A 12,756-nucleotide genomic window follows, 5' to 3' on the forward strand; every position below is an offset into this window, starting at 1 on the left:
CTCCATTTTGACAATTTTACCCACCTTATCTGGAGTTCAGCAGGCAGTTCTTTGTCCTCTTCCCATATAGTCATTTCTACAATGTATTTTATCACTGAAGGGAATATTTTCCTTGCTTGAACAATTACCTCTTCATTCAGTGGGCAATATGAATTCTGTAGAAAGACAGAATGATAAGCTACAAATATCACATACAAGTAAATGGGTGAAGAAAATTATGTTATTAAATGAATTCATTACAATATCTGCCACGAATAAACTCCAGCTGAGCTCACGGGAGTTGTTATTCATCTCAGTTTAGCTGAACCCCTTGTAGCCAAGTGAGAACCACAGATGAAGAAAGGCAAGGAGCAACGGGGCCACCCTTGGTGTTGCTCCCACTTATTACTGGTTTTCTGAGTAGCTAAATTGTAATTATATGCTATCATACAATAATTGCTTTATGGATTTTAACATTTTTTCTTCAATTTATTTTAATGGATTCTCATAGCTACCCTGTAAGAAAAGCAGTGCAGGTGTGAATCACAATTAAAAATAAGAAATCTTATTTAAAATAATAGCTTAAAAGAAACACAGGAAACAAGTCTGTACACAGCAGAAACAAGACTAAAATAGAGATTTTAGGATTCCCATGTGAAACAATGCTCTTTTCATTGGAGAACACTGCTGCCTTACTCCATGGCTTGCTCAAACCAGCCAGCTAGAAAACCAGTGCAACAGGATGCTCCACAGCATACGACGCTGTTGTTAACAGCCCTCAAGTCAACTCCAACTCACGGCTACGCCAAGTGTGTAGAATAGAAGTGTACTCCACAGCCTGGCATCCTGTGGACGCAGACTGGCAGGCCTTACTTCTGAGGTGTCTCGGGATGCATATGAAATGTCAGTCTTTACAATTAACCTGAAATGTACACTGCAGGACTATGGAGAACTTCCTTTCATACATACTAAAATGATACTCTTCTTCAAAAGACATTGACAAATGCTACATGATTGGCCATTACCATCAGTCCAGGCCAGCTTGGATGTGGAAAATCCCCACTATGCTTGGCATACTGTCATGCACATGGCTAGAGAGCATGGATTTCTCATCAACCAAAGCAGAGATGAACAAAATGCTAAGTATACAAGATTGCTGTGCTAAATATAAACTGACTGGTTAGTTAGATGGTAGCCATAAAGTGCCTTTTTTCAGCTCCAAATTACGAATCAGTTTGAAACTGCTATATTAATCTTCAAAATGAACGTCAATGACCACAGTTACCAATTAGTTTTAATTACAAAATCAAAAGCAATCTTAATGCTCAAGATGAATTATGTAGACGAGCCAGTCCGGGTGCAGTATAACACCCATGAAACACACAGCTTTCCTCTGGTTCTTTGGTGCTTCCTTCCCCCCACTATCATGACCTCAATTTTACTTTACAAATCAGATTAGCCCAGAACATGCACACTGCTACAGATAAGAGCCCACAACACAGGGAATCCAGGATAGATAAGCCCTTAGGGCCATCTTGAGAGCAGAGATACCAGGAGGATTAGGGGAGAGTGGGGGGAGAAAAGAGGAATCGATCATAAGGATCAATCTAGAACCCCCTCCCAGGGGGATGAATAACAGAAAAGTGGGTGAGGGACAACGGAGGATGATTTATGATATGAAAACAATAATCTATAACTTATCAAGGGTTTGTGAGGGAGAGCAGATGGGGGAGAGAGGAGGAAGAAATGGGGAGCTGATATCTGGGGCTCAAATGGGAAGAGAATGCTTTGAAAATGATGATGGTGGCATATGTGCAAATGTGCTTGACACAATGGATGAATGTATATATTGTGATAAGATATGAGTCCAATAAAAGTATTTTAAAAAATAAAATGAAATAAGCAAGATCGGGGGGGGGGGGGGAGATGTATTATGTGGATTGAAGTAAGTGTTCGGAGGCCATATGACTAATGAAAACTCCCAACCAGACTAGAATGTCATGATGGATGTGTGTTGGAGGAATCAACCACACTCTCAAGCATTCTGGAATGGCCAGTTATGGAAAGAAGATATAAAAATCAAGTCACAGACACACACAAAATATCAAGTTGCAGAACATTCTCTTGGTATATGTTTCAGACGATAGGTTGCTCAATAAATTATGTGATAAATGAAAGAAAAATCATTTGGGATCTGGACAAGTACATGAGTATAAATGATGAAGCAATCTAAAAAAAATAAAGTGCAAATGATAGAGAAACTGGGGTACATGCAGGTACATGAATAGGTAAAGACTAGCTGCACACTATGCACTATTCTCATTTTTACCACTTTTTGTAAATTTAAAATTATTTCCAAATTAAAGGTTCAAAAATGTGCTATTTTATTTTTTGTTTTCTTTTGTTATGTTTTGCTTTGTCTTGTTTTTGTGCTTTTTAGTGTTTCTGCATGTTTATCTAGATAAGATAGGCAGTATAAACAATCTGGAGGAGAAAACAACAGGATTGACAGTTCCAGGGGGACACAGGAGAAGTGGAAGTAGGGGTACACGGGGGGGGGGGTGCCAACAAACCCAGAAACAAGGGAACAACAAGTGATCTAAAGTCTATGGGGAGGAGGGCATAGGATGCCTGAAGGGGCTTGATCAAGGGAAATGTAGCCAAAAGGAATTACTGAAACTTGAATGAAGACAAACATGATAGTGGGACAAGAAGAAAGCAAAAGGAAATAGAAGAATTAGGGGCAAAGGACATTTATAGGGGTCTAAATACAGGCATGTACATATGTAAATATATTTATATATAACAATAGGGAAATAGATTATTTGTTAAGTATTAGGGCAGCAGACGAACAGTGTGCCTCCACTCAAGTATTCCCTCAGTGCAAGAATACTTTGTTTTAATGACCCAGCATTCTGTGATGCTCACCTTCCTGACACGATCGTTGAAGACAAAATGGGTGCGTAAGCAAATGTGGTGAAGAAATGATGGTGTCTAGCTATCAAAAGAGATAGTTTTTTTTAAAAAAGAGGAGCTGGTAGCAAGGGCTCAGTAGAAAATAAACATCTAGAAAGGAATTAAGGCAACATATGTAAAAACTTGCCTGGTGCAAGCGATTTCTGGATTGTAACAAGAGTTGTAAGAGTCCCCAGTAAAATGATCTTTTAATTAAAAAAAAAAAGATATAGTGTTTGGGGTCTTAAAAGCTTGAAGATAAACAAGCAGGCCACCTAGCTGAGAAACAACAAAGCCCATATGAAAGAAGCATACCAGCCTGTATGATCATGAGGTATTGATGGGATCAGGTATCGGATATCAAAGACCCAAAACAAAAAATCATATCAATGTGAATGAGGGGGAGAGCAGAGTAGAGACCCAAAGCTCATCTGTAGACAATTAGACATCCCCTTACAGAAGGGTCACAAGGAAAAGACGAGCCAGTCAGGGTGCAGTAGAGCACTGACTAAACACACAACTTTCCTCTAGTTCTTTAATGCTTCCCCTCCCCCACTCCACTATCATGACCCCAATTCTACCTTACAAATCTGGCTAGACCAGAGCATGTATATGAGTATAGGTAAGAGCTGGAAACACAGGGAACGCAGGGCAGATAACCCCCTCAGGACCAATAATGCGAGCAGTGATACCAGGAGGGTAAGGGAAAGGTGGATGGAAAAGGGGAACCAATCACAATGATCAACATATAACCTCCTCCCGGAGGGACAGTGTGGTAGTTACATAATCTGGTGTCAATTTGGGACTTGTGTGGGCATGGCCTTCTCCTGAGGATTCTGGGAAAGGAGGTAGAACATACTTCTCTCTCTCTGCTCACTCCCTGGGAGATGCTCTACTGACAAGACACATGGAACTACACTAGTGCCCTGAGCTAGAGAAGCCACATGCCAATGCTGAGATACTTACACTGTCACTAGATCCACAAGACTTCCCACCCACTGGCCTGTGATCTTCCTGCATTCAGCATCATTGCATGTGTTTTGTGAGCCTAAAGAGGACTTTATATATTGGTATCAGACATATGGGCTAATATCGGACTTATGGACTTGATCTGGACTGGGCTGAGATGCTTTCTCAATATTCAATTTCTCTTGTATATAAAGCACATTTTCTTTTCTTTTTAAGTTCTTTCTTATATACATATGAGCGTATATGAATTTTTTTTCTCTAGTCTACCCAGACTAACACAGGCAGAAAACAGAAAAGTGGGTGACGGGAGACAGCAGAAGGTGCAAGACAAGAAAAAAATAGTAACAAAATATCAAGGATTCATGAAGGAAGGAGGGGGTGGGGGGTAATGAGCTGATACTAAGGGATCAAGTAGAAAGAAAATGTTTTGAAAATGATGATGGCGGCTCTCTGCTCCTCCTTGCGCGGCAAGCAGCCATGTTCCCATGCAGCCCCAGCATTCACAAGATGGTGAATGTAGGAGTGGATGGATTCGGCCGCATTGGGCCTCTAGTCACCAGGGCTGCTTTCCACTATGGCAAAGTGGAGATCGTTGCCCTCAATGACCCCCCTTCATTGATCTGACTACATGGTCTACATGTTCCAGTATGATTCCACCCACAGCAAGTTCAATGGCACTGTCAAGGCTGAGAACAGGAAGTTTATCGTCAATGGGAAGGCAATCTCCATCTTCCAGGAGCGAGATCCCGCCAACATCAAGTGGGGTGAGGCTGGTGCTGAGTACGTTGTGGAGTCCACTGGTGTCTTTACCACTCTAGAGAAGGCTGGGGCTCACAAGGGCCTTTTGGCTCTGCCAAAAGGGTGATCATCTCTGCCCCTTCTGCCAAAGCCCCCATGTTTGTAATAGGCGCGAACCATGAGAAGCATGACAACTCCCTCAAGATTGTCAGCAATGCCTCCTGCACCACCAACTGCTTAGCCCCCGGCCAAGGTCATCCATGACAATTTGGGCATTGTGGAATAACTCATGACCACAGTCCACTTCATCACTGCCACCTAAAAGACCGTGACAGCCCCTCTGGGAAACTCTGGCGTGATGGCCGTGGGGCTGCCCAGAACATCATCCCATCTACTGGCCCTGCCAAGGCTGTGGGCAAGGTTATCCCAGAGCTGAATGGGGAACTCACTGGCATGGCCTTCCGTGTCCCCACCCCCAATGTGTCCATCGTGGATCTCACCTGCCGTCTGGAGAAAGCTGCCAAGTATGATGACAAGAAGGTGGTGAAGCAAGCATTTGATGGTTCTCTAAGGGCATCCTGGGCTACAGTGAGATACAAGTTGTCTCCTGTGACTTCAACAGTGACACCTACTCTTCAACCTTTGATGCTGGGGCTGGCATTGCCCTCAACGACCACTTTGTCAAGCTCACTTCCTGGTATGCAATGAATTTGGCTACAGCAATGGAGTCCTGTCATGGTCCACATGTCCTCCAAGGAGTAAGAGCCCCCCTGGACCACCAGCCCCAGCAACAGCACTAGAGGAAGAGAGGCCCTCAGCTGCTGGGGAGTCTTTGTCCCCACCTCAATCCCCCTAAAGGAAGGGGAGGGGCTCAGAGAGGCCAACCTTGTCATAAACCATCAATAAAGCACACTGTACCCAGCCAAAAAAAAATTTTTTTAAATGATGAAGGCAACATATGTATAAATGTGCTTAACACAATGGATGGATATATGGATTGTGATAAGAGCTGTATGAGCCTCAAATAAAATTATTAAAAACAAATCAAACAATGTGCTGTAGTTCAAAATCTAAAAATCTGAATTTTAGGCCCAACTCTGCCACTTCCTAGACCTGCAAGCCTGAACAAATCACTTAACCTTCCACCATGTATAAAATGGCGCTACTACAGCTACTTATTAAGTAATAATGAGGAATAATATACATAAACGAGCTTTGTTAAAATCTGAAATGTTAGACAAATGAGATGTTAATATCAGAAGTACAAGAAATGAGTTTTTAAAGTCCTGGTGGTACAGTTGGTTAAGCACTGGACTGCTAACCACAGAGTTGGGCGTTCAAACCCACCAGTCGCTCTGTGGGTGAAAGATAAAAGTCTTTATACTCCTTTAAGAGTTGTAGCATTGGACAACCTAAGGAAACCGTACTCCATCTTACAGGGTTGCTAAGTTGGAATAAACTCAAACACAGTGGGTTTGGTTTTGGATTTATTAGGCAATTTGCAGTTAGCTTTTACTTCATGAATACAATGCCCCAGGAATGTTGCAAGAGTAAGCATTTTTACATGTATTATCTCATGTGATCCTCACAGCCCGTGGAAGCAGATGATATCATCTCTGTTTAGAGAGAGAGAACTGACAGATATAAGAAGGTTGAACAGTTCGGTCAAAGTCAACTTCTGAGGTTGTTTCAAACTAATCAATGGGGCTGATTGAAACCTAGACCACCTGTCTAAAAGACCTTGCTGTAGTCTACTGCTTCTATTCAAAAGAAGGGAACACATTTTAGTTCTCTAAATATAATTCCTCAATTTCCTCCCTGTTTGTTTACTTAAAGCACAGATATACAGAATATTAGGAGTTTAATGATGGACTATCATCCTTGGTCACTTATTGTATATGTCCTCCTAATTTATTTACTAATTTTAAGGAGTTTTTTTTGGTTGTTTGCTAGAAGAAATTCAAGAATGAAAAGCCAATTATCTTTTGAAAATACACACAATGAATCAATTCTATTATCCTTCTGCCAGTACCATACTATCTTGCTTTGAATTATGTTTATTTATGTTTAAAATCATAAAGTGTGAGTTCTCCAATTTTGTTGTTTTTTTTCAAGGATTGTTTTTGTTATTCTGGTTCCTATGCAATTCCCTAAGAATTTTAAATTTTGCTTATTGATTTCAACAGAGAAGTTGGCTGGAGTTCTGCTATGGACTGCACCAAATCTTTAGATCAATTTGGGGAATAATGCCAATATTGCTACCATCAGAACTTCTAAATCAAGAAACAGGTGATGTTTTACCACTTCAGACTTTAAAAAAATTTCTTTCAACAATGTTTTGCAGCTTTCAGAGTGCAAGTTTTATTCTTTTATGGTTAAATTTATTCCTAAATGTCTTATATATGCTCTTGTAAATGAAATTGCTTTCTTAATTTCACTTCAGATTATTCGTTGCAAGTGTACAGATACACAATTGATTTTTGTATACTCTCCGCCATTGACTCAATATTGACTCACAGTGACATCCCCACTCCACACCCTCCCCATACCCTGTCATGGGTTTCTAAGACTAACTGTTCACAGGAGTAGAAAGCCCTTTCTTTCTCCTGCAGAGCTGCTGATGGGTTTGAACTGCCAATCTTGTGGATCGCAACCCACCACATAACCACTACACCACCAGGGTGTAAGTTTTAGTGGAGTCCCTATGGTTTTCTATTTATGTGAGACCATGATATCTGTGAGTAGAAACAGACTTTTCTTTTCCTGTGTGCAAAGAAATCTCTGATTTCTTTATCTTCATTGCCCTAGCTAGACTCTCCAGTATGAAACTCATTAAAATTAGGCAATCTTGTTTTATTCTTGTTAAGGTTAAAGCATCTGATTATTCACTATTAAGTATGCTGTAGATTTTCTTTACCCTTTATCAGGTCAATCGATTCTTAGTTTGTTGAGCGCTTGTATCATAAAAAGGTACTGATTTTGTCAAACATTCTATATTTATTGACGATTATCCTATTTTGTTTTTGTTTTCATTTTATTGCTATGGTGTACTACCACTAAATTGATTTTCAAATCTTAAACTAAGTATTTCATTTTAGATCATATGAAGAGACATAAGTCATATTGCCCCACTCTCAGTGATGATGCTAAAGCTGATGAATTGGTTCAGAAGACAGTATGATTTCTTCATCACAAAGTTCCTTTTGGCTAGAAAGTACTCTATGAGATCATTCAAAGCTATATGAATATTGTTTCTCATCAACCTAACTCTTAATACTTTTAACATCTCTTAATAAGCCTTGCCTGAATCAAGTATTTACTTGGGGCCTACTGATTGGAAAGAAATCCAAGTAGCTCTATTCAGATGCCATGTTTATTGTTAATTTTTCTTTTTCTATGATCCTTTCACTATTCCTCTATCAACAATAGCTTTCCCTCTTGAACCATGAAATACAATTTCTACTGAAAAGGCAGACACATGCTTAATTCATTCCCTTAGTTACTTTTCTAAGTAAACATTGATAAAATAGACACTACCATTGGTGACAAAACAGGTTTCATGTAATTTTATTTCGATTTAAGAATCATTAGAAACTCATGGATTAAAATATTTTTTCACTGTGCTTCAATAAATTAAATTAATAGTGACACTTATTATAGAGCAATACCTAGGCCCTAGGGTTGTTCATTATTATTGAAATATCTAGAACAATTTATAAGAGCACAAAATTGACTTATTCCTGGAAAGTTTCAAAAGGATTCATTTAAGCACTGAATTCTCAGGGAAGTACATCTATCACTTTTTCTGAATTTCTTTAATGGTTATTAACTTCAAGTGTTTTGATGTCTTAATAAGTTTGGGTACTTTATATTGTCTGATAAAACAATCCATTTTCAAATGAATTTGCAGTCTTATAAAGAGTTGTTTATAATCCCTTCAATCCCCTCTTTAGAAATGGTCCTGTGGTTATTTCTCCAGCTTCATGTCGAACTTTATCTAATCTTGCTCATAAAGTTTCTTAACTAGGATGAATAGAGGCTAATCTATTTGCTGGTTTCTAAAGGACAGCAGTTCTTATATTTATATGGCAAAATCACTGTTTTCTAATTTATTACATTTTGCTTCTATCTTTAATTATGTACTATTGTCTTTTGGGCATATACATCACATTGTTTATTCTAAATTGTCAAGTTGATTGGTTAACAAAGATTATTTTAATTCATCTTTTCTTTATAAGTGAATTCCCTGCTGAGAGTAGGAGATTATATAGTTATGAAGTCCTTAACTTCTCTAAAGTGAAATAACACTCCTTATATTTAAATATCAGAACAAGATTCTCAATGGAATATGTTAACTCATACATATCAACTATATTTACATAATTTTAATAAGCTTAAAATAGTTAGCAATTCAAATATATTATAAGGGGCTTCAAAAATTTGTAGAAAAATTAAATTAAAAAATCATGGAATTCTTGAGAGCGATGGTGGCAACAGATGTGTGAATGTGCTTGACACAATGGATGTGTGTATGGATTGTGATAAGAATTGTGTGAGCCATTAAATAATGGTTGTACACCATGAAGAGTATAATCAATGGAACTGAATTACATAGAAGTTGTTGAACAAGACAATGTTTTGTTGTGTATATTTTTGCCACAATCACAAAATATTACATAAATAACTATGGGTACAAAGTAAAAGAAAAGGTTCTTAAAAAAAATCATGGAATTCTTCCATAAACTTTTTTTTCTTTTTTGTTTATCATTTTATTCCCCAATAACACAACTCTTATCACAATCCATACATACATCAATTGTGTCAAGCATTTGTACACTCGTTGGCTCTCATCATTCTCAAAACATTTACTCTCCACTTAAGCCCTTGGCATCAGGTCCTCGTTTTCCCTCTCCCTCTTTACTCCCCCTCCCTCATGAAGCCTTGAAAATTTATAAATTATTATTTTGTCTTCCATAAACTTTTTTTTTCTTCCATAAACTTTTAATTCCACTTTTCAACAAACTTTTGTAAGGCCCTCAGGTGTAATCTGTTTATGTTTTTCTTTACCTCTTTTGTAGGGGCTATTCTTCCTGGTTCATGACTTAAACAAAAAGGGCCCGTTTTCCATGCCTCTGTGTCTCCACAGTCACAAAACCCTCCTCCAGTAGAAGTGTGCATCTGAAAATGTAAAACAAGTTAGGTAAACTCATTTGGTTCTATATTGTTATGTTGTGGTATTAATTTGATTTTCCTATTTCAAAATTTAATATAGTCTTGAAATCAAAAGTGATGGTCATATCAGCAAATCTGATGGCAAAATATATAGCAAAAGCTCTTGTTCCTATTATCCAGGAATATGGCAAAGTTAAGTGGCAACACAAGAGTATTCAATATTCTGTTTTCTATAATATACAAGGACAAACTCAGGGAGTATTAAGAACAATCAACAAAATGGAATATGAAGCTGTCTCCCAGAACAAATGCTTCCTTAAATGGTACCCAACAACAACTGAACATTCTAATGAAAGATTCTATAGAAGAATCCTGATAGAAAAGAGAACTACGCAGAACAGAATTTAAAATTTTCCTAGACTTCCCGAAGCTATGGAACCGAGATGAACCCCTGTAGTTATTTCCCTGAGATAGTCTTTACACAAAAAATATTCCCTAACGTCTTCTTAAAACCAAAGAAATGTAAATGTGTCTTGAGTATTGTACACTCTAAGATTGATCCATTTGAGATAAAACTGACAACAGCAACCTGGAATAGAAACAATCTGGAAAAGGTTAGGGTGGTTGTACAATTTGAATGATGTAATCAATGTCATTGAAGTGTACATGCACACAGTCTTAAAGTGGTATAGTGTCAGGTGTTTGCTTTAAATTGTTCATACCGCATTTTGTATAAAAATGACACATTCATGAGAAAGGTAAAAATGTAAGGAGTTGCCTCTTGAAGTAGTGCATATCCTATCACTATATATGTTTAGCTGGGGCTAAAGCTCATATATCAGCGCTGTTAAAGCAGAAATTCAAATGCTAAAAGGAATTTGGTCTAAGTGGTCCAGAGATTACATGGACCTAGGTTCATACCTTGTAACGATGATTTTTATGAACACTATTCTGGAAGCAGTCCATACAGAGTACACACGTTGGATCAATTGCACAGTCCCTGAAAAAGATCAAAAAATAGATTCCAAAATTCATGATTTCCAAAGACATTTAAGGTATGACTACAATATAATGTGACTGATTTTCCTAGGTAGTGCACAGTTGAATATAAAAATCTTTTCAAAAACTGAGTCCTACACTTTGTTCTAACAACCTGGCTTTCTGTGATGCTCACCATCCCAACATGATCATTGAAGACAAAATGGGTGCACAAGTAAATGTGGTGAAGAAAGCTGATGGTGCTTGGCTATCAAAAGAGATAGTGTCTGGGGTCTTAAAGGCTTGAAGTTAAACAAGCGGTCATCTAGCAGAGAAGAAGCAGCCCACATGGAAAAAGCACACCAGCCTGTGAGATCATGAGGTGTCAACGGGATCAGGTAACAGACATCAGAAGACCCAAAACAAACAAAAAAACATATTGTTGAGATTGAGGGGGGCCCTAGAGCAGAGACCTAAAACCCATTTATAAGGGAATCCAGGACAGATGATCCCTTCAGGACCAGTGCTGAGAGTGGCGATACCAAGAGGATGGAGTCAAAAGGAGGAACCGATTACAAGGATCTACATATAACTTCTTCCTTGGGGGATGGACAACAGAAAACTGGGTAAAGGGACACGTTGGACAGTGTAATATGACAAAATAATAATAATTTGTGAATTATCAAGGGTTCATGAGGGAGGAGGGAACAGGGAGGGAGGGGAAAAAATGAAGAGCTGATACCAAGGGCTCAAGAAGAAAGCAAATGTTTTGAGAATGATGGCAACAAATGTACAAATGTGCTTGACACAATGGATAGATGTATGGACTGTGATAAGAGTTGTATGAGCCCCCAAAAAAATGATTAAAAAAACAAACAAACCCATTTGTAGACATTGTGACATACCCTCACAGAAGGGTCGCAAGGAAGAGATGAGTCAACCAGGGTGAAGTATAACACCAGTGAAACACACAATATTCCTCTGGTTCCTTGAAGCTTCCTCACCACCCCCCACTATCATGATCCCAATCCTGCCTTCCATTGCAGGCTAGGCCAGAGCATGTACACAGGTACGGATAATAGCTCAGGACACACGGAATCCGGGTCAGATAAAATCCTCAGGTACAGAAATGGGAGTAGCAAAAAGAGGAGGGTAGGGGAAGGTGGGGAGAGGAGTGGGCAAGAAACCACGGGGGCAGGGAGACAGTGATTGGTTTAAGATATGAAAATGATAACAATTTATAAATTATCAAGGGGTCACAAGGAGGGGGAAGGGGGTAAAATGAGGAGCTGATACCAAGGGCTCAAATAGAATGTAAATGTTTAGAAAATTATGATGGCAACATATGTACAAATATGCTTGACCCAATTGGTCTATGGATTGTTCTAAGAGCTGTAAGAGCCGGCAATAAAATGATCTTTAAAACTAAATGAGTTACAGAAATGTTTTCAATAAAGACAACACAGTATAATTTTAGCCTTTGACTTACATATTTGAATGTAAATGTTTGTTTAGTTTTGTTTCATCATCCTTGTAACTGTGTGGATTCTAGTTTTAAACTGTTAAATTACAATTCAAAATTAGTTTGGTGGAAAATGATCTTTAAAATGTGCCATCATCTCGTTCTATTGTATTTATAAATATATTCTACAAACACTGATTGTTCATTGGTAAATCAGACTCTGATAAAGATAGAATTGACTAAAATATAAGCACTGCCAGTTAAAATATTATTATTTATGTTATACATTGATGTGCTCCACCTACATCAGTGCCTCACACTCACTGCCACTGAGGCAATTCCAACCCACAGTGACTCTGACAAGGACAGGGCAGAACTGTCCCTGCGGGTTTTCAAGACTAAAGTTCTTTACAGCGGGGGATAGAAAATCTTACCTTTCTCCCCCAAAGGGGGATTTCGACTGCAGACCTTACAGTTAGCAATGAATAACCACTTTGCTCTCA

The 12,756-nt window shown here is 38.6% G+C and overlaps 1 protein-coding gene across 2 annotated transcripts in view; it reads right to left on the reverse strand.

Annotated features, from left to right (window-relative positions):
* UBR1 (ubiquitin protein ligase E3 component n-recognin 1) overlaps positions 1 to 12,756 on the reverse strand; it is a 135,784-nt gene that overhangs the window by 100,125 nt on the left and 22,903 nt on the right. For both annotated transcript variants that reach the window (XM_075531843.1, XM_075531844.1), the window contains 3 exons: positions 10,735 to 10,813; positions 9,709 to 9,819; positions 25 to 155 (listed from right to left, as the gene is read on the reverse strand). In XM_075531843.1, the coding sequence (XP_075387958.1) occupies positions 25 to 155; positions 9,709 to 9,819; positions 10,735 to 10,813 (321 nt within the window). The remainder of the gene's footprint in view (positions 1 to 24; positions 156 to 9,708; positions 9,820 to 10,734; positions 10,814 to 12,756) is intronic.

The sequence above is a fragment of the Tenrec ecaudatus genome, chromosome 14, assembly GCF_050624435.1.
Source record: "Tenrec ecaudatus isolate mTenEca1 chromosome 14, mTenEca1.hap1, whole genome shotgun sequence".
Taxonomy (NCBI): domain Eukaryota; kingdom Metazoa; phylum Chordata; class Mammalia; order Afrosoricida; family Tenrecidae; genus Tenrec; species Tenrec ecaudatus.